At 50.4% G+C, this 25,081-nt stretch overlaps 2 protein-coding genes across 2 annotated transcripts; one reads left to right on the top strand and one right to left on the bottom strand.

Moving 5' to 3' along the window:
* Positions 1-290: 290 nt before the first annotated feature.
* Il17b (interleukin 17B) lies at positions 291-8,010 on the top strand. The gene is made up of 3 exons (XM_075971119.1): positions 291-434; positions 5,190-5,479; positions 7,772-8,010. Exons 1-3 carry the CDS (start codon positions 291-293, stop codon positions 8,001-8,003), a joined length of 666 nt encoding a protein of 221 aa, XP_075827234.1. The 3' UTR covers positions 8,004-8,010.
* A 4,954-nt stretch (positions 8,011-12,964) lies between these two features.
* Positions 12,965-21,649, bottom strand: Pcyox1l (prenylcysteine oxidase 1 like). The gene is made up of 6 exons (XM_075968516.1): positions 21,461-21,649; positions 17,438-17,644; positions 16,160-16,334; positions 14,794-15,005; positions 14,426-14,566; positions 12,965-13,976 (listed from the first exon to the last, which is right to left on the bottom strand). Exons 1-6 carry the CDS (start codon positions 21,546-21,548, stop codon positions 13,315-13,317), a joined length of 1,485 nt encoding a protein of 494 aa, XP_075824631.1. The 5' UTR covers positions 21,549-21,649; the 3' UTR covers positions 12,965-13,314.
* Positions 21,650-25,081: the final 3,432 nt, after the last annotated feature.

Here is a 25,081-nt window from a genome sequence, read left to right as displayed (position 1 = left end):
CTAAAGTCCTAGAACATAGTAGATGCTCAAAGAAAGGAAGCAGGTACTCTGGGGTCAGCAGATAGAAACTTTCAGTCACAGACGGGCAGTGGTGGTACTTGTCTTTAATTCCAGCACTCGGGGGGCAGAGGCAGGCTGATCTCTGTGAGTTTGAGGCCAGCCTGGCCTACAGAGCAAGTTCCAGGACAGCCACAGTTACACAGAGAAACCCTGTCTTTAACCCCACCCCTCACCCCCAAAAGAAAAAAAGGAAAGAAACTCAGTCATTGCCCTCCACAGATTGGCTGGCCATGTCTGTTCTGATGCGGAAGACACCTCTAACACTGCTCCTCAACAGCACGGTTACTGGGAAGCCAGGGGCAGGCACAGGCCTTGCCCACAGCTTCAGCGTCTACTCAGAGAGGAAGGAACGGCCGCGGCTGCTCTTCAAGGCTGTCTGGCTTTCTGTTGGCGCCATCTAGTGGTGAGTGCAGTGAGGCTCCCGGCAGGTCTGTAGTAGAGGTGCCAAGGGATCGCTGCGGCTGCTGGCTGCCCATCCGTGCATCTTCACAGGTGCTTCCATTCCTTATTCGTGAAGATCCGAGGACTCCATCCTCATACACAAGGCAGATGGAGACCTGAATTCCTGGTTTCTTCATCTTCCTTTCTGGCCTTGCACCAAACTCTGAGACTGGATTCCACAGGTCTACACTCTGGACATCACTATGGGACAATCAATGACTCTACCGTGGTTTTTCAAGGCCAAAGCTGTAGGAAACGGCTTCTTTCTGGTTCAAGACATCCCAGGAATGGGGAAACTGGTGACAGTTACTTTGCTGTCTCTGGGGTCCATTGTAAGCAAGCTGAGTTCTCAGAAGCACTGACCTAGCTTCTCCGTCCACTACAAACTAGCAAGGATGCTCAGCCTAGCCCAAGGCTGTTAGTATAAGCACTGAGGGAGGACCAGTGGATAGAACCAGGGGGATAGTTCTGCTTCCAGATCCAGCACAAATACTGTGTGAGCCTGGGAAAGCCCCTGTGAACCTGGGAAGGCCCATCCTCTCTGAACTTCAACCCTGGATGGGGCGTGGACTATGTGAGAAGCAAAGATCTCTGTAGCTTCCAGACTGGCTTGTATTAAAAATGAAGACTCCTGGGTTTCCTGCGCCAATATCTCTGGACTAAAACACTGGGAATAGATGGACACCCACCTTCTCTTCTTGAGTATGTTCTGAAACTAGGTCTCTTGTGTTCCAGACTGGCTTGAATGTGATGTGTGGCTGAAGAGGTCCCTGAACCCCTGGTCCTTTTGCTTCCACTTTGCAAGCGATGCCACCACAGTTTGCACTACTAGATTCTGTTATTTGGGAATCTCTATCAGCATACCATGTAGTTGGGTCACGGGCAGCTGCGTTTTGTCCTTAGGGATTAGAAGGAAGGGTCCATATTCTAGCAAGTAACAGGATGGATATTTCTGGGGTTCTGAAAGGCAGAGGAACCTCCATATCCTAGTATGTATTTTTCAATATCCTCACCTTATCGTGGGCCCCTCTATAGCAGTAGAAGAAAGCCAAGAACTAGCTAGGCTGCCTCCATTCACCCCTCAGCCAGGTCCTTTCGTTTGTTCAAAGAGGGGCTGGGACAGCCAGGGGTGGGGGTGGGGGCTTGCTGCCCAAGGAGGTATTTTTCAGAGTCTCCCGCCCTCTGGAGTTTCCAAGGACAGCACAGAGCCCTCTCTAGTATTTGACCAAATATGGTGGTATCTCTCAAGGAGCTCACGCCCCAGCCAGCTCCTCAGTTATGCTGTGGAAACCTGCCCTGCACAGATTAATCTTGTGACATTCAGGAGCCTCTCACCCTGCCCTCCTCCTCTCCCTAGTTCTTGTAAATGGCCAAGACTGGCCCTCAGTAAGACAAGACAGGGGAGCTCGCCCACCCCTTCCTCCTCTGCTGCCCCCACCCCTGGGCACCCCCCAGGGAGTGTACTTACTGCTCTCCCACTTTCAGTTAACGGTTCACTCAAGGTGAGTGGCCTTAGCCACAGAGGGTTCGCCATCAGTTTAGCGTTTGGGGCCCCATGGACCCTGGGTCACCTGAGCTCATGAAGCTGGAACCCTCTTTAGGAAGGCTGCAGGCAGTGTCTCAGCCAGCAGGGTTGGTTTGAGAGGTATAAGGACGAGGTGCAAAAGGCCCATGAGCCCCAATACTAAGACAGCTGCTGTTTATAATAAGAAACGTAATAATTATAATCATTACAGCATCGTTTTATAATAAACAGTAAAGTGTTTATTGAGTGCTTCCTCTGTGCCAAGCATTGTCAGCTATGACATGGCCTATTTCTTTATTCTTTGTAGCAGCCTCAAGAGATATGGAAACAGACGTAGGCAGTCAGTAGGAGTCAGCAGGGGCTGCTACTCCTGGGATGTGACTCTCATTATATAGAGAATGGAACGAGAGTGAGAGAGAAGGAAGGTCATAAGCAGTTGTCAGACAGGGGATAGGCCCTGAAAGGGGAGATCTCTCATGCAAGATGGCAAATGTTACTCCCATGAAGGTTGTAAGAAGGTTACTTCCATGAAGCTTTTCGGTATCTGCACCTTGGCCTGGGTGGAGCACGCAGACTCGGAGACCTGTTCACAGAGGGCTAGAATTGTGCAGAAAATATCCCAACACAAACACTGTAGCGTGGCGTGTTGAGTTCTGGATCGGAACCAGGCCCAAATCCCAGTTCTGACATGGCTAATTCACTGTGGAATACTGGGCCAATTCCCTTCTTGCTCGGGCCTCAGTTTCCCTGCCTGTAACTAGAAGTGAGCTCACCTGAGGCTGGTTAGAGTACCTGAGGCGGTTTCCTTGGGAGATAGTACTGTCTGGCTCTGGACCAAGACAGTCTCAGTACATTTTCTCTTCTGACCAACCAGCAGCCCATCCCTCCTCCCCTCCTTCCCCCTGGCCATCCCCAAAGCAAACGAAGCTGATTGTCTTAACTGGCGCTGTGGGTGCTGGCTGGTCAGCCGGCCGCAGGCCACAGGCGGAGGTGCCATCAGCCAGGGCCCCACCAGACACACAGGACATTGTCCTTCGGTCAACAGCCCCTGGGCACCTCAGGGCCTGGCTCCTGGCCTGCCCCCACACCCCTCACCGCCTGCCACTGTGCTAAGGCCCAGCCAGCTGGGGGCCCAAGGCTCCCAGCTGACAGTGAGCCCACCCACCCACACCCCCCAGCAGCCCCCCGTGGAGCTATAATTGCCTCAGTCCATCCTGTTGCTGCTATTCTCTCCCTGCGGCATCTGGGGTTCCTGGCCCGTGGCAGCTGCAGGCCTGCTGCCTGGCTTGGTGGGATGGACTGGCCACACAGCCTGGTACGTGGTGCTCCCTTCTCGGTAGCTGTTCTTTCCCCCATTGATTAATGGCTGCCTGTGTTTGGCTTGGAATCTGCAGGGACCAGCTCTGTCCTCTCCTTCAGGCCCAGAGAGAAACAGAGCCTGGTCTCAGCCTGCAGTCATGACCTAAGGCTTGGGCTACGGCTCTGGGCATAGCCTGGTCACACTGAACTCTTTCAGGAGGAAGTGTCCCGGGTGATCTGGGCAGACTCGGGCACTAGAGCTTTTCCAGACCTGGCTTCTGCAATCTGGGCAGCGTGCATGATCTTGGGCAAATCCTTCTGTCTTTGTTACCCATCTGGAAACTGAGGGAGGGGATGTTGAATTTGGTCTGTTTCCCCTGCAAGGTGAGTTGAGGAACGTGTGGGCAGCTCAGCAGAGTCGGCCTGCAGTGAGGGAAATATTTCTGCTGCAGAATGTAGGACCAAAGGGAAGAATTTAGCAACCTAATTCACTGCTATGGCTTTTATGCCAGCAAGTGGCTCTGCCAAGAGGGGCTAGGCTGGGACTTGTTTTTAAGGGTCAAGCTTGCTGGGTAGCCTGGATGATAAACCAGGCCTGTCCCCCTTCCACCTCCCCCCAACCCCCGTGGGCCAAGATGCAGGGAAGGCACAGAGTCTGGTAAGACTCCGAAATGGAATGAGAAACAGTGAGCTGGAATAAGGTGTGAGGTAGGTTGTCTGGTGCTGAGGTGGAGGAGGTGGTGTGTGTGTGTGTGTGTGTGTGTGTGTGTGTGTGTGTGTGTGTGTGTGTCAGAGAGGGAGAGGGAGAGAGAGATCTGGAAATGAAGTCTTACAGGAACCACGCGCCAGCTCCGCCAGCTCCATGCAGTGTTCCTTCTCGCCCACTCTGTTTCAACTCATTTCCTCTCGGCAAAACCTATAAGCGGCTCAACCCCCCTCTCCCTCGTCCGCGTCCCTGGAAGACTTTAGGCTGCTTCTGCTCACGAATCCTCTTTCTTATTCCATTGATGAGTCTCCAGAGAAGCTAGGCCCAGCCACCCTGCTGCCCCAAGGGAGAGCCCTGCTCCCCAGCCATGCCTGCCCTTGCCACTCCGCTACCTTTCTGTTCCACCCCCACAGTTAACAGCACTGAGGTCCCTGAGGTCCCGGGCAGGCGTGGTGGTGGAATCCGTTCACTCTGCAGACGCAGGCACAAGGGGATAAGATGCATGGAAGGGAGTCTGTCCCTGGGGGGAACAGCTAAGGAGATATCAAAGAATCACATGTCCAAGTACAATTGCGGACGTGTTAGGGACATGTGGGGCATGGCGACTCCAAGATGTCCAGAAGCAACGCTGAGGCAGTGACCTAGAGCCCACAGCTGGGCAAGGTTTTCAGAAGGTGGAAGGAAAAGGCAGGACTTGGTGGGCAGGGTGCAAACTCCCTCCCACAGCAAGGAACATGGTGAGCACAAGAGCAGAGGAGGCCAGAAGGGACACAGGAGACCCCCACCCCCAGAGGGCCTCAGGAAGGACATTAAGAGGGAAGGTGGCAATGTCAGAAAGGCTTTTCAATGGCCGCCACTGGCCTTGATACGGTGAGTTGGTTAGGAGCCAGGCAGGCTTGGGAAAGCCAGTTGGGAGGGGGTGGAGCTCTCCTGGGAAGCAACTATGGTCTGCAGATTGAATAACTAGAGTGGGCAGGGGGATTTTCTGGAGGTACCTGATTTCAAGGACTTCAAGATGTGGGAGTGTCATCAGTGCCCAACACAAGTGTCCATACACAAGGCGGCCAACACAGAGGCCTCTCTCTTCTTTGCCCTCACCCTAAGCCTTGGCCCAGAGAGACTTGGTTCTGGCCTCTGACCAATAGCCTTCTTTCTCAGCTGCTCCTTCTTGCCATCTCTATCTTCCTGGGGCCAAGCCAGCCCCGAAACACCAAAGGCAAAAGGAAGGGGCAAGGGCGGCCTGGCCCCTTGGCCCCTGGGCCTCACCAGGTGCCACTGGACCTGGTCTCTCGCGTAAAGCCCTATGCTCGAATGGAAGAGTATGAGAGGAACCTTGGAGAGATGGTGGCCCAGCTGAGGAACAGCTCTGAGACAGCCAAGAGGAAATGCGAGGTCAACCTGCAGCTGTGGCTGTCCAACAAGAGAAGCCTGTCTCCTTGGGGATACAGGTAGGTGGGCTGGGCCCAGCAGGCCACCGTTTCCACTGTCCCAGATGCTGTGTTCAAGACCTGGGATTCAGGTGAATTTTAATCTCTCTTCCATATCTTTCGGCCAGTTGAATAGCTTTGCTGAGCCTCAGTTTCCCCAGCTGTCAGTGGAATAATAATAATGGTGGTATGTCCTTCACAGATAGACATACACAGCGCTGTCTTTTTATCCTCCAGGTCTCAAATGTAGTACTTCTAAAGTACTCTGTCCAGCATGGTGGTTCACGCCTACTGGCTATGCTCACACTTTTCAAATCAGACAGGTTTCTTCTTAAAATCTGCCTCAGAACCACCTCAGTGTTCCCGTGTTCACCCAGTCAGAATCCCTAGGACTGATGCCCAGATCACAGAGTTGCGCCTGCCTCTCCATGCTTGGGGTACATGGCCCCTGCTTTGACTTGGGGATCACTTTGCGGCCCTGGGTTACAGAGGCAATGTCTGTGTGTCCATCTCCACCTCCTAGGTCAGCGTGCAGAAGAGGCCCAAGGTCCACGGATTCGATGGAGTGAAGAAATAGCTAGCTCGCTCACAGACTCAGCCCAGGGCTTTGCCAGCTACACTGCCTATATCCTAAGACTCTAGACTAGCACTGTTTGCCAGAACTCCCTGGGATGAAGTCCACTGCGGTGGCCAGGTGACTACTGAACCACCGGAATGAGACTGAAGGACTAGTATAGATTGACTCAGATTTAGGTCGGCACTTGTGCTATAGCCAGTGGCTACTGTGTTGAGCAGTGTAGCCTTGGACTGTGACAATGCAATCAGCAAAGGGCCTTCAGACCACATTTTGCTCCTACTTGGCTGTGCTCATGTGCCAGTCATGGAGATTGTAAAACTGTAGGCTCATTCAGGAGACTTCAAATTTATTTCCAAGGAGCTCCCAAGCACAATGAGGTGACTGACACCGGGTGTTCCTAGGTCTAATTCTCTTACCTCTCATTTGTGTTTAACTGAGGAGGAAATCGAGACAGAGAAGAAAGATATTCCTAGGTCTGAGACAACCTCGGAAGGATCTCACTATGAGTGTCTCAAGTCTAAGACTGATTTGCTTTTTTTTTTTTTAAAAAAAATTATTTATTTTTAATTTTATGTGCATTGGCATTTTGCCTGTATGCATGTCTGTGTGAGGGTGTTGGATCCCCCGAAACAGGATTTACAGACAGCTTTGAGCTGCCATGTGGGTGCTGGGAATTGAACCCAGGTCCTCTGGAAGAACAGCCAGTGCTCTTAACCACTGAGCCATCCCGATTTTCTTTTAACACAGTATGTGAGCCAGGTGGTGGAGGCACACACCTTTAATCCCAGCACTTGGAAGGCAGAGGCAGGCAGAGCTCTGTGAGTTCAAGGCCAGCCTGGTCTACAAGAGCGAGTTCCAGGACAGTTAGAGCTGTTACACAGAGAAACCCTGTCTAGAAAAACCAAAAAAAAAACAAAAAAAAACAACAACAAACAAACAAAACAAGAACGTAGTATGTATATAAAAATACAATCTCCAGAATTCACATGGGGAAGGAGAGAACTGACTCCTACAAGCTGCCTTCTAGCTCCTTGTAAGGTACCCTCTGATCTCAGACAGACAGACAGATAGATGGATGATAGATAGATGGAAGATAGATAATAGATAGATAGATAGATAGATGATAGAATAAAAAAAATCAACAATTTGGGAAGGCTGAGGCAAGAGGATTGCAGGCAGGAGGTCACCCTGAGCTACAAAACAAGACCTTGTCTCAAAAACAAAAAGCAAGCAAACAAACAAAACCCCAAAACAAAAACAAAACAAAGAATAGAATAAAAAAAAATCAATCCAAACCAATCCACAACATCCTAAAACTTGTTGAGTCTCTGAGGTTCAGTAAAACAATAGAACACAGGCCCAGATCCTCTTCCAATGCAGAGTCTACACCCACTTGTGAACATTTTCTCCCTGTAGATTAATTCCCCACAATATAAAAACAGGGTAGATAAGAGGGAAGGCTTAGTTTTTTCCATGGTCCCCGTGGTATCTTACTGGGTAAAAGGAGGAAGCTGGGGACACGGTGGTGACAGAATCTGACTAGCAGTGACTTCCAAATCGGGGTCTCCTTTTTTGGGAAGGCAGAGTTCATTACAACACACCCTTGTCACTAGCCCTAACCCTCCCTAATCTATAGGACACCCTGGGGATGGTTCGGGCAGTTCCCGTTGTTGTTAATGGTGGCGCTCACCCTGCTCTCTCCCACCGGCTCTCTCCCACCGGCTCGCTCCCTGCAGCATCAACCACGACCCCAGCCGCATTCCTGCGGACTTGCCCGAGGCGCGCTGCCTTTGTCTGGGCTGCGTGAACCCCTTCACCATGCAGGAGGACCGCAGCATGGTGAGTGTGCCAGTGTTCAGCCAGGTGCCAGTGCGCCGCCGCCTTTGTCCGCCACCTCCGCGCCCTGGGCCCTGCCGTCACCGCGTCGTCATGGAGACCATCGCGGTGGGTTGCACCTGCATCTTCTGAGCCACCAAGTCAGTGGCCACTGCGACTCCTCCCTCCCCGCACCCACTGTGTTCCTGCAAGGCTGATAAACAGTAAATGTTGTCTTTTGTAAAGGAAGGCATTGTGCTTGCTCCTTGTGACTAGGAAACTAAAATTGTGTCCGGGTTGGATATCCCTGAGAAACAAATTCCAGATCAGTTTGAGTGAGCATTTCCCAGGACTCGGCCCTCAAGAGTGAACCAGGCTATTAGAAAATGCTGGGCTGGGGATGTAGTTCAGTTAAAGAGTCTGCCCAGCACAAATGACGTCCCGAATTCCATTTCTAGCACTACATAAAACAACAGGGTGGTGCACATCTGTAATACCAGTAGTCTGGAGGTGGGTAAGTCAGGAAATTCAAGGCCACCCTTGGCTATGAGTATAGCCTTGGATACACGAGACTCAGGAAACAAATACTGCTTCCATTTCTATCTCTTGAGATGGTGGCAGACTTCCTCTGCACTCTTCCCTGTAGCAGCTGTATAACTGGAACACGGCTGTCATAAGCCGATACGCTACCCAGCTGACTCAAGTTACTAAGACACACAGTCCTAAAAGGCTGTTCCAGGTTCTGCAGTACCAAGCTAGGGCTCAGCCTCTCCTGGATGCTGTGGCAATGACCCTTGCCACGAGTGGGAAGGGTTGCCCTTAGCCCCAGGGTTCTTTGCAGAACAGACCTAACCTCCCCCTAAGGGTCTCTGGTAGCCCAAGAGGTCCTAAATCAGCATCAGCATCTTCTCCCCCTCTTTTTATTCTTCTTTTTTTCTGGAAGGGGAACTCTGATTTTAAACACTCAAGAGCTGCAAGGCAAACTGGATAGGTCATTGTTCATCCAGCCACTTATCTGCAGCACTAGGTACCAGTGTCTGCGATCCTCAAAATGTCAGTCAGTGCGAAGCTTGTTCAGGCAGACTTCTGGCTCAGTACTCAGAGGTGCTGACTTAGGTGGGGTTTGCTATTTTTCCACTTGAGTGTTGTGGCCTCTTTTAATCTCTACTACTGTGGGGGAGCTGATGCTGCCATCTGTGACCGCATTTGGAGAACCACTGGGTCACATCAAAACATTCTACTGACCAACCCCGGCAGTATGGGGTTATCCTAAAGCCCATACTGGGTCTTGCCCTGATACTAGCTCTTTCCCCTTGTAATTGAATCTTATCCCCCTGGGCCTTCTAATCCCACAGCAAATCTCCAATCAGCTGTCCTGGGCTCTAAAAATACCTTGCCTCCCCCCAGGACAGCTGAGGGGCTTGGGCTATTTTCCGTGGGTGAGATGAGCTAACACGTTAGAGCTAACGTCCTACAAAGGGTCAATAGCCCACTGTGGGAACATTTCGCTCGGCTGCTTGAGCCCATGTGCGTACAACAGCTTCAGTGTGGAATGCTTTAATTGTCTAATTCACGAAAAGCCAATGGTTAGGTATGTGCCTGTCTGGGCTGGAAAGTAGCTTACCTTTTTTGGTATTGTTGTAGAGTGTATACTGGTTAAAATTACCCTGGGAAGTTTTGGCCTGGTTCCAGACACATGGAAAATAGACTCCACGTGCCAGCTCATGCCGATCCCTTTAGCAGCCACTTCTGTAGGGGTTGCTTGTCTTTAAGGCTCCCACAGATGTGCTCTGGATCTATGTGTGCCCCTAAAGGCAGGGTATCGAAGTCGGGCTTTGTCCATGCTAAGGAGTTGTTTTACCACCTAGCTATCTATCCTCCAAGCCCTATGCTCTCTGGGTCATAGGCCCATGCGATGGGTACAACAATTTCCAAGGCTTCACTGGAAGCCATTATGGGAGAAGGTGAGCTACAGGAGTCCTGGGGGAGCATGGGTAGTGTAGGCAGGAGGAAAGCCTCTTCTTGGCGAGAAAGGCCATCCTTATAGAGGGTGCGTTAGAATCTTAGAGATGCTTAGTATACACTTGCTATACAAGGTGAAGACTTTCCCTATTGCTGGGTCCTTATCTGAAACGAGCGGATGAAATTTCACTATCTCCAGGCTCTTGCCCGGTCTTTACAATCCTGGGACTTCAATGTGTAAAAGCCTCTCCTATAAAAAGGGTTTTTGTTTGTTTGTTTCTTTGAGTGAGAGCACAAGAGAGAGAGAAAGAACGTATGTACAAACGCATCCCACATGCGCTTGTGAAACTCACAGGGTAACTTCTGGGAGTCAGTTCTTTCCTTCCACCCTGTGGGTCCTGGGGCTGAACTGTCTTCAGGCTTGCCAGCTTGTCTTAGTCCACTGACCCTCTGGCTGGCCTGAAACTTGGCCTCTTGGGCCTGAGCAGGGGAGCTTAGGCCTTGGGAAAAGTGAGTCTATAAGGAATCTAGAAACTTACTTGGGTCTAAAGCTAAATACACACTTCCTAGAACATGACATAGATAAAATGCAAAGGCTTCCAGGGACCTACCGTCTGCCTCCTTACTTCCTTTCGCGCTGCTTCATGAGTGGGTAAGAGCAAGGCCTTCCTTAGCACCCTGGCCCCAAAGACGGCTCGGGTCATCTGCTCTACAAAGTAGAATATCTGTGTAGAGTTTTGTGGGATTCTTTTCTTTTCTTTTCTTTTTTCTTTTCTTTTCTTCTCTTTCCTGAGACAGAATCTCATGTAGCCCAGGTTGGCCTCAAACTTACTATGTAGCCACGGAAGACCCTGAACTTCTGATCCTCCTGCCTGACTACTCAATGCTGGGATTACAGGCAGTGATGTGATGAGTCAGGGCTTTGGAGCACGCTAGGCAGGGCTCTAATGAGCGAGCGACGCGCTTAGCCCTGTGTGCAGGGTTTTAAGTACTCATTATACTGTGGACTACAGACGGTAAGGGTGGTGCCCTTCTGCATTGCTGGTCAGACTCAAAGGCTTCTCTGGGCCTGGGCAGGGAATGTCTGTTCTAGCTTGAGAAGGCAAGGTGGGCCCCGGGATGCTTTCAGTTGGCCTGTGTTCCCCTTTTTGGAATCTGTCCTGCAAATGATGAGACCATGAGATGAACTTGAAGGCTTGGGCAAGCGGGCCTCAGGGCATTGAGAGTGGATTTGGTTTGGAGCTGTTTAGGCCTGCCTGTTCAGGCAAAGGAAGGGTCTGAAGTATAGCCAGCTTAGCTTTAGCATGAAATCCCAGCCCAGGGAAGGACCTGCCCTGGGTCTAAGCCATACTCTCCTTAGGGACCCAAGGGGGCAGAGTCAGCTGGGTACGCTTTGTATTGTCTTTGCTCCTCTGGCCCAATACCAGGCATACGATGACAGCCTGTGCCACCTACATTTCAAAGTTCTCTGGAAGACACCATCACACAATTTGATGTCACTAAACTTGAGGGTTGGGGGGTGCATAGGTACCTTCACAGCAATGACATTTAGATAAGACCTCTGCTCCCAAGATGGTTATTATTCAAACCTGTGATTCTAAGCAAATCGGTTTACTCTATCACCCTATTACTGGTCCAGTGTCTGAAGCCCAACCAATCAGCACTTGGCCCTTACAGGCATTGGTGCAGGGCTAGTCCACATGGCCTATCTGTTGACACTGCAGTCTTTGGCTGTGAGAGAAGGACCTGGGGATTGCCCTGTGCTCTGCACATGGCCTCAAATGGTTTTACCCAGTAAGGCCTTCACTGTTCAGGGAGTTTTCATTTGTTCTTCTACTTCAGCCAAAATTTGTTTTACTGGGGTGCCAGTCTTACGGCTTCTGTAATAGCCACCACGCACAGACCGTCTCTTCACTGCCGCCACCATCACCCGGTAAAGCATGAACCTTCGTTCCGGTGTGAGTCTAACTGCACGGGAGGAGTTTCTGCTCTTATGCTGACCTCAGTTAAGGCGAAGCTCCAGACTGGGGAAGTTCTAGAAAACTGAGCTGAGACCTCAGACAAATTATGCTGTCTCTGTGAGCTCTTGCCTTCCCTGCAGGAACAAAGAGCCAGATGAATCTTAGGATTATCTGTTGGGCAAGCTTCTGGGCTACGATCCTCTGGCGGTCATATTTCCTCTGTACATCCAAGCCTCTCCCCTAAAGCACAGTTTAACAAGTCTGAGGGGTGTGTGTGTGCGCGCGCGCATGCACGTGCGTGTGCGGGCTCCACACTGGCTCCACTCCTGTGTGCTCCCTCTGCAGAAAGGCCCAGGTCCAAAGGGACAAAGACAAATTTCACTTCAAAAGCTAATTTGGGAGCGTGGTGGTGCTGAGACTTGAACCTGGGGCTTCATGCATTCCAAATATATGCCCTCCACTGAGCTACGCCTGTGACCCTGGATGTCTATTTGATCTGTTTCTGTAATGGTTTGGCGGTGTCAAAGCCAAGGCCTCACGGATGCTATTACTAAACTACATCACCAGCCCCAGTCTACTGATCTTTATAGGTACAGAAAAAGGAAGGCACAATTCTCTACATGAAGCTAGAACCAGAGAAAGCACCAGATTAACCTCTGAAGAACTCCATCCCACACCGTCCTTTCCTCTGCTCAGGGGAGGAGTTCAGGGGTGAGGTAGGACCACTCTCTACCATCCAAGGACTCGCCTCCTGGGCAAGACAGATTCATCACATGACTCCTGTACCCTTACATAAAGAGAAAGGCCAATCCCTCCGGGGGCCATCAAAAGCTTCCGTTCTTCCTATGGCTCAACCTGTTTTCATTTTCCTACCTGATTGACAGGTAGCCCAGGGCTCTACTGATGGCAATGTCGGAGTAAATGTCATGTCAATCATACGCAGTGCTGCTGGGAGGTGCGGCGATGGTCTTGAAGAAATTCTGAACTGGAACCCACACGAAACAGCCCATCCAAACGCTGACATTTTCTGACTTGCCTTCTCTTTAGGTAGCTGACGGTAAATGTTTTACTGTAGGCTGTGCCTTTGGGGGGTTGGTATTGGAAGACGGAAAGGAAAGAAAGCTGAGTTCTCTGCTATATAGTCCTTCTCTCAGACATCTTGGCTTCTAGTGAGAAAGCGAAGTCAGAAGTGGCTTGGAGTCTGAATTTTTATTTTTTCTTGAAAAACAGTAACAAAAAAAAAAAAAAAGAAAAAGAAAAGAAAACCCAAGAAAGAAATAAACAAAAAATCACCCAACCCCCTCCCCCTAAACACTGGCCAGAATTTCCTTCCCTTTTTTTAACCTCTCCCTTAAAAAACAAAAAAGGTAGCCTCTAAGAGGATCCTTAGGCAGACAGTAGGTCACCTGGACCCACAGGGGACATCTGCTCAATACACGGTGGGAGAGAGAGCGGAGCAGCCCGTAAATGTTAGCCCGGTGCTGCTGAGATGGGCTCCATCTTCAGTGTGGGGCAGAGTTCCTGGACTCTCTCTGGAACCCTCACAGTTCAGTCTTGACCTTATGGATTAAGTCCTTTTGGTCAATCTTGTCCAGGTCTTGGTACCAGCGGTTGTAAGCCAGTAAGGCCACATTCTTAGCAGCTACGGCCATCATCTCCACAGAGCTGGCCGCCCACTCCAAGGCGTTGAGGTAGAAGAGCTGGTCATGGAGCATGAACTTCGGGAGGCTGCGGCGGGAGCCATAGAGGGGGTGGGCCTGCCACTCCGCCGTCTGGACTGAGTAGTAGGAACGGAAGAGGGTCTTCAGCTCAGTCCGGAAGAGGGGCTTCGGGGACTGCACCCGCCACACTGCTGCCTCCTGGGGCTGCTTCCGCCGGAAGTTGGCTGAGATGTTGACTGGACAGATGTTGTCCAGAGTGCAGAAGAAGCTGGGGAAATCTGTGGTGAGTATGTTGGCGAAGGGGAAAAGCTTAGGGTCGGGGAAGCCAAAGTAGGAAGAGTTGAGGTAGCCGTGGACCAGGGAGACCACAGTGGGCTGGAAAGAGCCCTGAATGTCATCGATGGGGGGAGTAAAGCCTTCAAAGGTGATGTTGCTGCTGCTGTTGTCCAGGTGCAGGGGCGTGGCAATGACCACGATGTCGTAGAACTCAGAGTTGTTGCCCCTGTCACTCTCATACCCCACTTGGTACAGGGCTTTCCCTTCTAGTAGGAGAGAGAACAGAAACGTCCACTTATTCCTTTGCTTCTACCCCACTGACCTTCCTTCCATCCGGGACCCAGCACTGGGGGTGCAGAGAGAGTCTGGCATCATGGGGCAGCTCAGCTGTCCCTTCTTTCCATATTGATGCCGCCGCTGGGTGAGCACTGGTTTGGATGTTAGAAGGAAGGCCTAAGCCCTTCTCTGGTTCTGTTGCTGACTGGCTGAGGTAAGGATGCCACTCAAATGATCAGAAATCAAAGGAATAATAGATACAGGTAGGAAGCTTCCTAGTGCCGACGCGAAGAGCGTCAGCGCCCTCTAGTGGTCTGTGGGCCTTTCCCTGATTTTTCTGAAAAATACTTTCCAGCAGGAACCACTCTGGTTGTGGTCCAGGAGAGCAGGAGGGCTGGCTAGGAATGGCAGGGGCATAACTCCTGTTTGGTTCACTCACCTGTAGTGTGCAGGGTCACAGAGGTCACTGTGGCATGGATCACGCTAGCCTTGGCGAGCTTCAGCAAACCGGAACAAACCAGCTTGTTGCCCCCTTCCACAGACCACAGGTTGCCCTGAGCCCCAGCTAGTGACATGGCTCCTGGGAAAGAGAGGGAGGGAAGAGAGGAAAGATCTTGGGCTTTCCTCCTGCCAAGACAAGGCTCCTCCCACGAACCCCGGGCAACGTGCTTAAATATAGTGTGATTTTAAAAGTAAAAAAAAAAAAATGGGGCAACAATAATAAGCCAGAACATGGTTTTCATAGGACCCAGCTTGTTCTGAGGATGTGGGCAAGGTGGACAGGCAGGCTGAGGGCTGTGCACTTACCAGCAAAGGCAGGCATTGATGCTGACTGGCCATAGCTGGCCCGGAGGACAGCAGAGACAACATCATCAATAAAGCGCTGTGTGACCCCCCCCTGGAGCAGGGACTCGGCCACCGAACGCTGGGTCATGTTGACAAAGGTGGCCTCCCCCAGGGAGTAGAGCAGTTCTTCTACGCCCGAGAAGGCATAGCCATGGGCCTGGTACTTGTAGATCCTAGGAGACACGTGGGACTGGAGTCTTGTGCAGAGAGGCTCCCTAGAGGTCTACCCCTTGATCCCTTCAGCCTGCTCTGTGGCTACAGTGCGCTTGTCTGTACCTCCTCACTGGTAGCCAGGGACAGTGCAGAGATACAAATAATCCAAGATTTCAAAGGACTTGGCTTCCTCGTGTGGCTAGATGCCAATTATATCACACTTCCTGCCCAAGGGGCTGATATGTCTCTGAACATGGGTGACTAGCTTCTAGTCTGTCCTGCCTTCAGGTCCAAGCTGGTCCTGATGGCAATAGCCTCAGACCACTGCTGTCCCCGCCTGTGACTGGATATCTGACTTGATCCGGCAGGGCTCTCACTTGCCCAGAGTTCCTGTCTTGTCTCTACTACTCCTCCTTCCAGCCCCAGAGCTAGCACAGATGGGAGCTATCTGCTGATATATTCTGGATTAGTTTGTCTGTGAACTGCTGCCTTCTCTGGGCTTGACTTTCAACTGTGCTACTAGACAGCAGTGTCCAGGGGGTGGACAGGGATGTGGGGCTGGAAGAAGACAAGGACGTGGGACTGGAAGACAGGGTGGCCTGGAACTCACAGAAATTCACCTGCCTCTGCCTCCCAAGTGCTGGGATTAAAGGCGCGCCCGGCTTGAGAATTACCATTCTAGAGGGACAAAGTAGGGGTAGAAATCTCTCAAACAGGTGACCCCAGGCTGCGTCTGGCCTGCATCAATGTTTCATTTGGTTCACAAAGTCAATTGGTGATAAACACTGAAAAGCTGGAAAATTCCATGACATGTTTCCTTGGGGCTAGTCAGTGTGCTGCAGCTAGCTGCCTCCCTCAGAGGGTCTTTCTCTTCAGGCTACCCCACCCCGCTGTTCTCGTCCACCCAGGGGCCTTGCTCACCCCACTTTAGCCTTTGTAAGAGACTGAGTTTGCAACTCATGCTTCGGTAATTTAGTGGGAGGAAGGAATGAAGACTAGTGTCGCAAAGCCAGGGGCCCTGTCTCACACACTTCTCAGGCTGGGGCTCGCCCTGAGCCTGCACTGGGTTGGGCAGGGTCCTTGCTTTGGCCTTTACCACTCTCTCACAATTTCCAAACCATCAGTTCCCTCCTGAGATCTTCCCTGGCCTCCTGGCATCGCTCTGCAGCCCTACCTCATGAACTTCTCCATGACTTCCTCCACCCACATCTGCAGCCTCAGGAAGCTGATGCCGTAGTGCCACCAGAGGCGGAAGAGGTTCAGCAGGTACCAGTCGGTTTCCTCCAGCACGAAATGCTCCCCGCCGAAGATGGCGCTCCTGCCCACCACCTCTCGCCGCTGTCTCAGCCCTGCGGAGACCAGCAGCCCCTCAGCTCCCTTTCATGGCCCTCAGGAGGCCCAACAGTGCCTTGAGCTTTTGCATTGGGCCCTTCCTGATGCAAAGGGCTGGAACTATTTTGTTCCTTTGTGCTTCCTGTTTATAGGTAGCATGCTAATGAATACATCGAGAAAATCATTTGCTCTTCCTAGTGAGTAAGAAAATGAAAACTATGTCCCATTTTGTACTTTCTTCAACAGGGACCCGCTTAGCCAAGAGAGAGGGAAATGCTACCAAGCCAGAATGTCTAAAGGCTCACAGGGCAGGGCTGGCTTTGTTATGGATCCCTGAACTCACACTAGCTCCTTCTAGCTTCTCAGCATTCTACAATTCAAAGAACACTCCACTCATGAACATGTATGTGGCCATGATTTGGTCTCTTCCACCCCGACATAACACATACAACATCCTGCATCCCTAACAGTCTCCTGTATACTTACATGGCTTTGTGTTTCACCCCAAGCACAGAGAGGGTGGGCGGGAGGGCATCTCAAAATCCTGCTGTAGCAAATGAGCCCGCATGTGCGCACTTTGCCTAACTACAAGACGTGATCCTGCAGGACCAATTCCGAGAAGTGGAACTTCTTCAGCAGACAGCATACGTACTCGGAGTTTAGAGGATGCTGACTTTGAACCCCAACTTGATCACTTTAGCATCTCAGCTGAAGGGTATTAAGGATTTGAGTTCCAGTCTCTTTAGAGGGAGATCTGTCTCTCATCCTAAAGGCTGGCTAGGTGTGAGGTCATGTCCACATACCACCTGCTAGAGTACCAAGTGTCTGGTGGGCAATGTAGATAAAGGATGTAGGATATAGATGCTGATATGATTGCAGTAACTAAGAGGCAGTACACTGAAAGGGAGAGACTGGCCTGGGAGTCAAACCTGAGTTCTAATCCCGGCTCTGCAACTAACTCACTGTGTACCTCAGGCAAGTTCTTTCCCCTCTCTGGTCTCAGCTGCTCCATCTGTAAAATGAGGAGATGGAGCTAAAGGACGATCTGACCACAAGGGCCTGGGGGAGTCTGGGAAGGGCCTGGGGCAGCGGGCACTAGACCCCAATGCTGGACACTCACCCAACAGCTTGATGAAGTCCTGCATGTGGAGGCTCAGTGAGTGGAAGGAGGCTGCCCCGCTCTCATAGTTCTGCTTGTTGACGGAGATGGTGGCCAGGCGGCCACCCACAGCCCCTTTCTCATAGACGACAATTTGTACTCGGGGTCCAAAGTGTTGCTGAAGGAAATGGGCCACGGCAGAGCCCCCAATCCCAGCTCCAATAACAGCTGTGTCGGCAAGCCCGAACAAGGCAGGGAGGGAGAGACGGCACAACGGGAGAGAGGCTGGTTAGTAAGGCACTACCCTGTGCACAGCGGAGGCTCCTGGCACATGCATGTAGCAGGCTTATGGAATTTCAAAAGGGGAATCCACAGCCAGGGCTTTCAGACGCTCTAAACCTAACCGACCGCACCTACTGCCTTCCTCAGGAGGAAGACCCTATCGGCAAGAGAAAAGGAAAGAATCTCAAAATTCTCTTAAAAATGCTTAAGAATGCTCTTAAAAAAGAATAAATTGACCAGGGCAGTGGTGGTGCACACCTTTAATCCCAGCTCTCAGGAGGCAGAATTGAGCAGATCTCTGAGTTCTAGGCCAGTCTGGTCTACAGAGAGAGTTCCGGGACAGTCAGGGATACACAGAGACCCTGTCTCAAAAAACCAAACTAAACAGAGAGAAGGGGTGGGGGAATAGAAAGGAATATAAATTGGGCCAATCAGATGGCTCCATGTAAAGGTTTGCTGCCAGCCTGTTGACCCGAATTTGATCCCTGGAACGTGAAAGAACTGATTCCTGGAAGTTGTCCCCACATCTCCACGAGTCATGGCATGAATGCTGCCCCTCTCTATACATCAATGAATGTTAAAGAAAATAGAGAATAAATTTAGATTCGTATAAAATTCCCCATGCCCTCCACTTTTCTTATTTCAGGATGAACTGGTGAAAACAGTTACTGACCAAGTACTTCTGTTAGTGGGCTGAAAAACATTCCTTAAGTCAGGATCAACAAACTACAGCCCACAGGCCAAAATCGCACACCTTTAAACCCAACACTCGGGAGGAAGAGGCAGGCGGATCTCTCTGTGTGTTCGAGGCCAGCCTGGTCTATAAGAGCTAGTTCCAGGACAGGCTACAAAGAAACAAACAAATAAACAAACAACCCCCCCCAAAAACAACAACAAAAAAGAAATGTTATAGGCACAAGTCCTTCTCTTTCTTCCTTCCTTCCTTCCTTCCTTCCTTCCTTCCTTCCTTCCTTCCTTTCTTTCTTTCTTTCTTTCTTTCTTTCTTTCTTTCTTTCTTTCTTTCTTTCTTTCTTTCTTTCTTAAGGCCTCCCTATGTAGACCAGGCTGGCCTTGAACTCATAGAGATCTGTCTGCCTCTGCCTCTACAATGAACCACCGTGCCCAGCAGGCTTTCTTTCTTTTGTCTTTTGAGATAGTGCCTCAGCGTGCTGCTTAGGCTAGCCTGGAACTCCTGGGCTCAAGTGATTCTCCCTTTCAGCCACCTGGTGCTGATGACAGCTGCCAACAAAGCTACACCCTTTCTTTCACTTACTGTCAGTGGGAAAATACTGTGAAATGGCCTGGAACACCCAAAATATTTACTTGTTGGCTCTTTTGGTCAAAGTCCAACCTACCACCTGATGCTGCTGGGAACCACTGTCTAGACAGACAGTGGTCAACAAACAGCCCCGAGGGAGAATGAACTAGTTATGAACCCTTGGGCTGGGCTACTGCCTTGCCTGCAGTTCCGTCTGCCCAACATCTGAAACGAGGCTTTCCTCCCACTGACAGTCTGGTATTCCCCTCCAGCCAGGCGAGAAGATAAAGACTTCCCCAGTCCCCGGGTGCTTCGGTTAGCCCAGTTTGCCACCTTCTAAGGAGAGGCCGGTGTTGCCCATGCCTGTTCCAGCAGCTCCCCCTGCCTTTGCCACACCACATTCAAATGACTTGAGGACACAGAGGAAGCAGGATTATGCTGTCCCCAGACCCTGGCCGATAACAAAGTCCAGAAACATCTATTGCACGGTGAACTAACCAACTCCTTTTTCTCAGTACTTAAGAGTCACATCCAGGAATACCCTCATTTTCTTCCTAACCACTCTGCTCTCTTTCCCTCCTCTTCCTCTGGAGAGACTCCCAAATTACTTATTTTCTCTAAAGAAACAGACATGTCAAGGGCTGGAAGTGCCACCGGTTATAAGTAAGATGTCCTATCACTGTGAGCAGGTTTATGGAACATACCTAACAGACACTGCTCTTTGTTCTATAAGATGTGCCAAGGCTCAGAGATGAACCAAGGGGGGGTTGGGTTTCCAGGAACTTAAGCAGCCAACAGGCAGAGAGATTCGTGCATAATCAGCTAAAACGATCCATAACCAAGAAGGACAACAGGCTTTCAGGGATCCTGAGAAGGCAGCAACAGATACAGGCTTTGCACAGAGAAGGCATCTGAGCAGGACCCTAGAGAAAAATCTGCATGTCAGCGAGAGGAGAAAGAAGGGCACCGAGGGGGACTCAGAAGCATGGAGACAGAATCCTACTGGAGCCCAAGGACTGTGACCTTTAATGGGAGGCACCCTGTCCTCCTCTCTAGGTACAGTCCAAACCACCAAGGGGGTTGAAGGTGTTTAGGAAGCTAAAGGGCAGCTTGTCATCGATTGGGAAGATGGTGAGGTATGTCTGGGGACAAGCTGGAAGGAGGCAGGTTGCAAGCTACAGAGCTGCCATTTGGTTCTGTTGCAGGACGTCCTTGCTGCCCATCCCTGGTCCCTAAACCTGCCTAAGTCATCCTTCCAAGCTTGCTCCGAAGTCAACCTCCATTCGACCTTCTCTTAATACCGTAGCCCCCAGGATTCTCTCTTGTGCAGACTCTTAGTCACAAATCAATATTTCCAGTGTGCTCTGGCCAGCCTTAACCCTCTGTGGCCTGTTGAAGCTTTCTCACACAGTCAAGTTTTAGCACTGTACCGGCCCTGGCAAATCCCCGTCATCTCAGCTGTCCCAAGGCACTCCTGACAACTGGGGTTCCCAGGGGCTGCCTAGTGGAATTATTACTCTGTCCTCCCACAAATAGGAACTGAGCATTTCTGGTTGTGGGAATCCATGTGCAAAGAGATTTGAGAAACTTCGAGCCATGCAGGGTTAAAACAAAAGGCAGGAAAAAAGTTGCAAACAAACGAGTGACGATGACTATACACGGTGAATTAAGTGAGGTGTCCCGGTGCCTGCAGTTTATTTGGAAATGCAATACAATATGAACAGTGCAAAGAGCAGAATGTGGGGGGCACATGGATAAGATTGCAAAATTCTTTCAACTTTGCTGTATGTCTGAAGAACTTCGGAATAAAATGTTGGGGGAACCACACAAATAATAATAATTAATTAAAAAAAATGACAGCCATTAAGAGTTCTCCATACTGGGCTGTGGGGCTGTGCAGTAGACTGCTTGTCTAAGCAAGCCTGAGGGGGGAAAAAAGTTCCACACTCATCCGACTCAGCAAATCCACCCCCAGCAATCTATTTATTGTTCTGTCCCGTGGAAGGAACTACCTTCTAAAGACCGGAAGTTCTCGTTAGATGTTACTTCTAGGAAGCCTTCTTAGAGCCCGCAGAACCTGCCAAACGCCCTCCAGACACAGAACTTTCTCATCCTAAGCAAGGGCCTGGCGTCCTGAAGGAACCACAGCCATAGCGTGCTGTAACACACAGCGCGCTCAGCCGACCCCTGCAAAGGCCACCGCCCAGCTCCTGTCACCCGAGAGCTTCTCAAGAAGTAAATATTCAGTGACCGTGCGCCTTGCGGACAGCTGTCAGTGGCTATTCCTGCTCAGGCCTTTTCCTTCCCAGGCGGACCCCTCCTCGTGCCCACGCCACCCTCCCCATCAGCACCTCCCCTGTGCACGCTTCTTCCGCGCCCACCAGCCCCTAGCCAATCTTGCACCCAGCTCCTCTTGGGAGCAGCCCTCCCCTGCCCCAGGTCAGCTGCAAACCCTCTTCCCGCCCGTCCTTCTCAGTGAGCACTCCACCACATCCTTCCCGCACCGATTTTTCCGGGCGGGGCGTCTCCGCCTGCAGCAGCGGTGGTGAGAAGCGTGGCCAGCATGGCGAGCAGCGGGACAGCGCGGGCCATGGCGGGTGGTGACCGGGCTGCACGCTGCGGATCCCTGCTTGCGGTTGGCGCTCGACTGCGCGCCCCGCCCTGGCGCCCCACTGGCCGGCTGGCCTTGCAGCCTGGTTGGTCCCAGCCTTTCATTGGTCGAGCAACCGTCCCTCTGCAGTACTAGGTCTCCATTAGCTACATCTGTCTCAGGGAGAGCTCAGCCATTGGCAGCGCCCCTGTCCCTCCTCCTTGGATGCGGGTTCTTCATTGGCTGGCTCATTCTGCTCAGGCGCAGGTGTGCATGTCTTTGGAGCACAACATCAGGACCAGGGCCCAGTTGCTGGGAGATGCACAGAAGGGAGTTAAATCACGCTTACTAGCTTCGTGATGTGTCTTCTTGGTGTCTGTTTCCAGGGGACATAATAATCTAGGCTCTGCCTTTCTTGGTTGTGATGATCACGTGAGATAATGGAGGGGAAATCCCTTTGAGGGGCTTGTTAGTCCCTCAAGAGCTGTGAATTGCTGACCAAGCTGGCGACCTGCATGATTAGATGAGCTTCTTCGTGCAAGTGCCGAAACAAGCACTTCTGCGTTGGAGCCTTCGTTTTTGCTTCCAGTTTCTACATCTTCCCCCTGCCTTCTACCATCTCTCCCTTCCTTTATTTTTATTTAGGCATTTGTTTACTTATTTAGATACTAGGTCTCATGTAGTTTTGGCTGGCTTGGAGGATAGTGGAGGATAATTTTGAATTCTTGATCTCCTGCCTCCACCTCTCAAATGCTAGAATTATAGGCTTGCCCATATTTTTGGAGACAGGGTCTCTCTTGGTAATCCAGGCTGGTTACCAGGCTCTCTGTTGCTAGGATTACAGGTCTGAAGCACCGTGCTTCTTATCTAAAAACTGATGAGTTTGCCTGCACGTCTGTATATGCGCTGTGTGCAGTCTGCTGTCCTCCAAGGTCAGAAGTGGGCATTGGACCCCCTAGAGCCTGGTTCACACCCATGTGTGGACACCGGGAACTGAACCAGGGTCCCTGATGTGCAAGAGCAACAATTGTTCTTAACTACTGGACCATATCTTCAACTTCTCTTCCTTATTTTAAATAGGCATTTACTTATCATTTTGTGTCAGGTATTCTTATGGGCTGACCACTTACAGTGTTGTTGTTTTAATCATATTTACTTTAAAATTCATCTTGGCTCTCCAACTTTGTAACACTGGAATTTTTTGTGATTGTTGAATCTAGAACTGTGCTTTTTTTCACTAATTTTATTATTAATTAATTAATTAATTATTATTATTATAATGGTTTTTTGAGACAGAGTTTCTTGGTGTAACAGTCCTGGATGTTCTGGAACTCAATTTTGTAGACCAGGCTAGCCTCAGACTCACTGAGATCTGCCTCCTCTGCCTCCCGTGTGCTGGGATTAGTGTGCGCCACCACTGCCCGGCCTCTCCCCACTAGTTCTTATAACTCTACCAGCCTATTGATCATGCATGAGATCGTCAGGTTCAGAATTGCTGGTAAGAGGAAAAACAAGCAAGCACACAAATAAAACCATTACAATTAGGGGTACAGAGGTGCAAAATAATTAACTGAGCCCGGGAACGAGGTGAGGTAACCGTATCACTTATCCGCTGCTATCTAATGAACCGCTCTGAAACCAAAGTCATACTTTTGATTTGTTCACAAATGTACAGAGTAGTCCCACTTGCATGATGGCCCACTGGAGGACAAGATGATACTGACCCAGTTATTTTTAAGGGTTAGTCCAGAAACCCAAAGTGTGACGTTCACCATATCATATGGGTCAAACAATTGTAGGCAGAGCAATGAGACTAAAAAATGAATTCAGGAACTCTCCACGTATCTAAAAAAACCCCACTGGGGTCACTTGAACGATTTGTTAACGTGTATGTGTGTGCCTGAGTGTATGTGCATCATGTGTGTGCATTGCCCTTGGAAGCCAGGGGAAGGCATTGGATTTCCTAAGTTGGAGTTAAGTCTCGAACTACCTGGTATGGGTGATGGCAACAGAACCTTGGTCCTCTGGAAAGGCTGCAAGTGCTCTTAACCTCTGAACCATCTCCAGCTCTACTGGGATCATTTAAAAACCATGGCAATGAACTTGAGAACATGGGCCAAGGCTAGGTAGGATGGGAATAAGAATATACTTATTGACGCTCTGGGAATACAGGAAGCAATGGCATATGGAGTCAAAAGTAAAACTACAGTATGCACATAGACCTGGAAGGATGAAGATGCAAGGCTAAATCCCAGGAAAGCTTAACTCTAAAGGTGGCCATTTGGTGAGGAAGCTGGTTCATGGAAGTCAAGTAAGAGGCTGAGGCAAGCAGTTAGAAGATGATTGAACATATAGAAAATGAAGGTTGGATCAAGGACAAATGCAGTAGCTTTGTGAATGTGTGTATGGTACACGGTGTGTGTAGGCATGTGCAACACATGCATGTATGTGGAAACCAGAGAATAATGGTGTCTTCCTCTATGTAGGGTCTTTCACTGAGCCCAAAGCTCATTTGGGTCAGGCAATCAACCATCAACCTGGGACATGCCTGTCTCTACCATCCTGGGCTGGGGTTCTAGGTGCATACAGTCTTGCCTGGCTTTTTACATGGGCACTGGGGACTTGAACTCAGGTCCTCATGCTTGCAGAGAAAGCACTCCTGCCAACTGAACCCCTTCCCCCATCACAAAGGACTGCCAGGAGTGTTGTGGGACAAACTTTCCAGGGGAGACACAGCACACACACCACACACAACCTATTACCCCAGATAGGAAGCCCACAATGGATCAAAATATGAGTATCATCAAAATATGACTTGGTGAACCAGAAGTTTTGTTGGGGTTACCTACAGGAATATGAGGGGTTACTTCTAGGAGGAGAAGTGATCCAAAGAGCGCACCATCACCAAAGTCCACCACAGTATGGATGATAGATAGCTCATCAAAGCCGGGAACCTGGAATACCACACAGCCTGCAGGCAGCTCAAGTTGGAGGGTCTTTGTTACCTGGTGGCTTACCTGGTCTTTGTTCAAGGAAGTTCTCCTGGTCTCTGTTTCTTCCAGGAGGTGAGGCTTATCTGAGAATCCTCTTTGTAATGGCTTGTCTGAGAGTAGCTCTCAAAAGTCTTTACTGTTCACATACTCTTGGAGAGGGAGAGACCTAGTGAATCTGGTAGTTTCAGGGACTTCCTGTAGCTATCTTGAGTTATTTACTTTCCCTCTTAATAATCAGGATGGAATGTGTCTTAAGCCAATGTTTTATTGCTGTGAAGAGACAACACAGCCACAGCAAGACTTATAAAGGAGAACATTTAATTGGGGGCTTGCTTATAGTATCAGAGGCTTAGTACATTATTGTCATGGCAGGAAGCATGGCGGCTCATAGGTAGACATGGTGCTGGAGAGTTAGCTGAGAGGTCCACGTCTGGATTGACAGGCAGCAGGAAGAAAGACACTGGCTTGGGCTTCTGAAACCCAGAAGTGCACCCCTAGTGACACACTTTCTCCAGCGAGGTGACACCTACTTCACCAAGGCC

This window comes from Microtus pennsylvanicus, chromosome 4 (assembly GCF_037038515.1).
Source record: "Microtus pennsylvanicus isolate mMicPen1 chromosome 4, mMicPen1.hap1, whole genome shotgun sequence".
Lineage (NCBI taxonomy): Eukaryota > Metazoa > Chordata > Mammalia > Rodentia > Cricetidae > Microtus > Microtus pennsylvanicus.
This window is presented reverse-complemented; position numbering and strand designations above follow the sequence as displayed.

What these genes read in the sequence shown, in the direction of transcription:
- Pcyox1l (XM_075968516.1), bottom strand. Translation starts at nt 21,548, where the DNA reads ATGGCCCGCGCTGTCCCGCTGCTCGCCATGCTGGCCACGCTTCTCACC. An exon ending in GGACTTCATCAAGCTGTTGG is followed by an intron (nt 16,335 to 17,437) that starts GTGAGTGTCCAG and finishes TGGTCTCCGCAG; the next exon opens with GGCTGAGACAGCGGCGAGAG. An exon ending in TGTGACCCTGCACACTACAG is followed by an intron (nt 13,977 to 14,425) that starts GTGAGTGAACCA and finishes CTCTCCTACTAG; the next exon opens with AAGGGAAAGCCCTGTACCAA.
- Il17b (XM_075971119.1), top strand. Translation starts at nt 291, where the DNA reads ATGTCTGTTCTGATGCGGAAGACACCTCTAACACTGCTCCTCAACAGC. An exon ending in CGCGGCTGCTCTTCAAGGCT is followed by an intron (nt 435 to 5,189) that starts GTCTGGCTTTCT and finishes CTTCTTTCTCAG; the next exon opens with CTGCTCCTTCTTGCCATCTC. An exon ending in CTGTCTCCTTGGGGATACAG is followed by an intron (nt 5,480 to 7,771) that starts GTAGGTGGGCTG and finishes CGCTCCCTGCAG; the next exon opens with CATCAACCACGACCCCAGCC.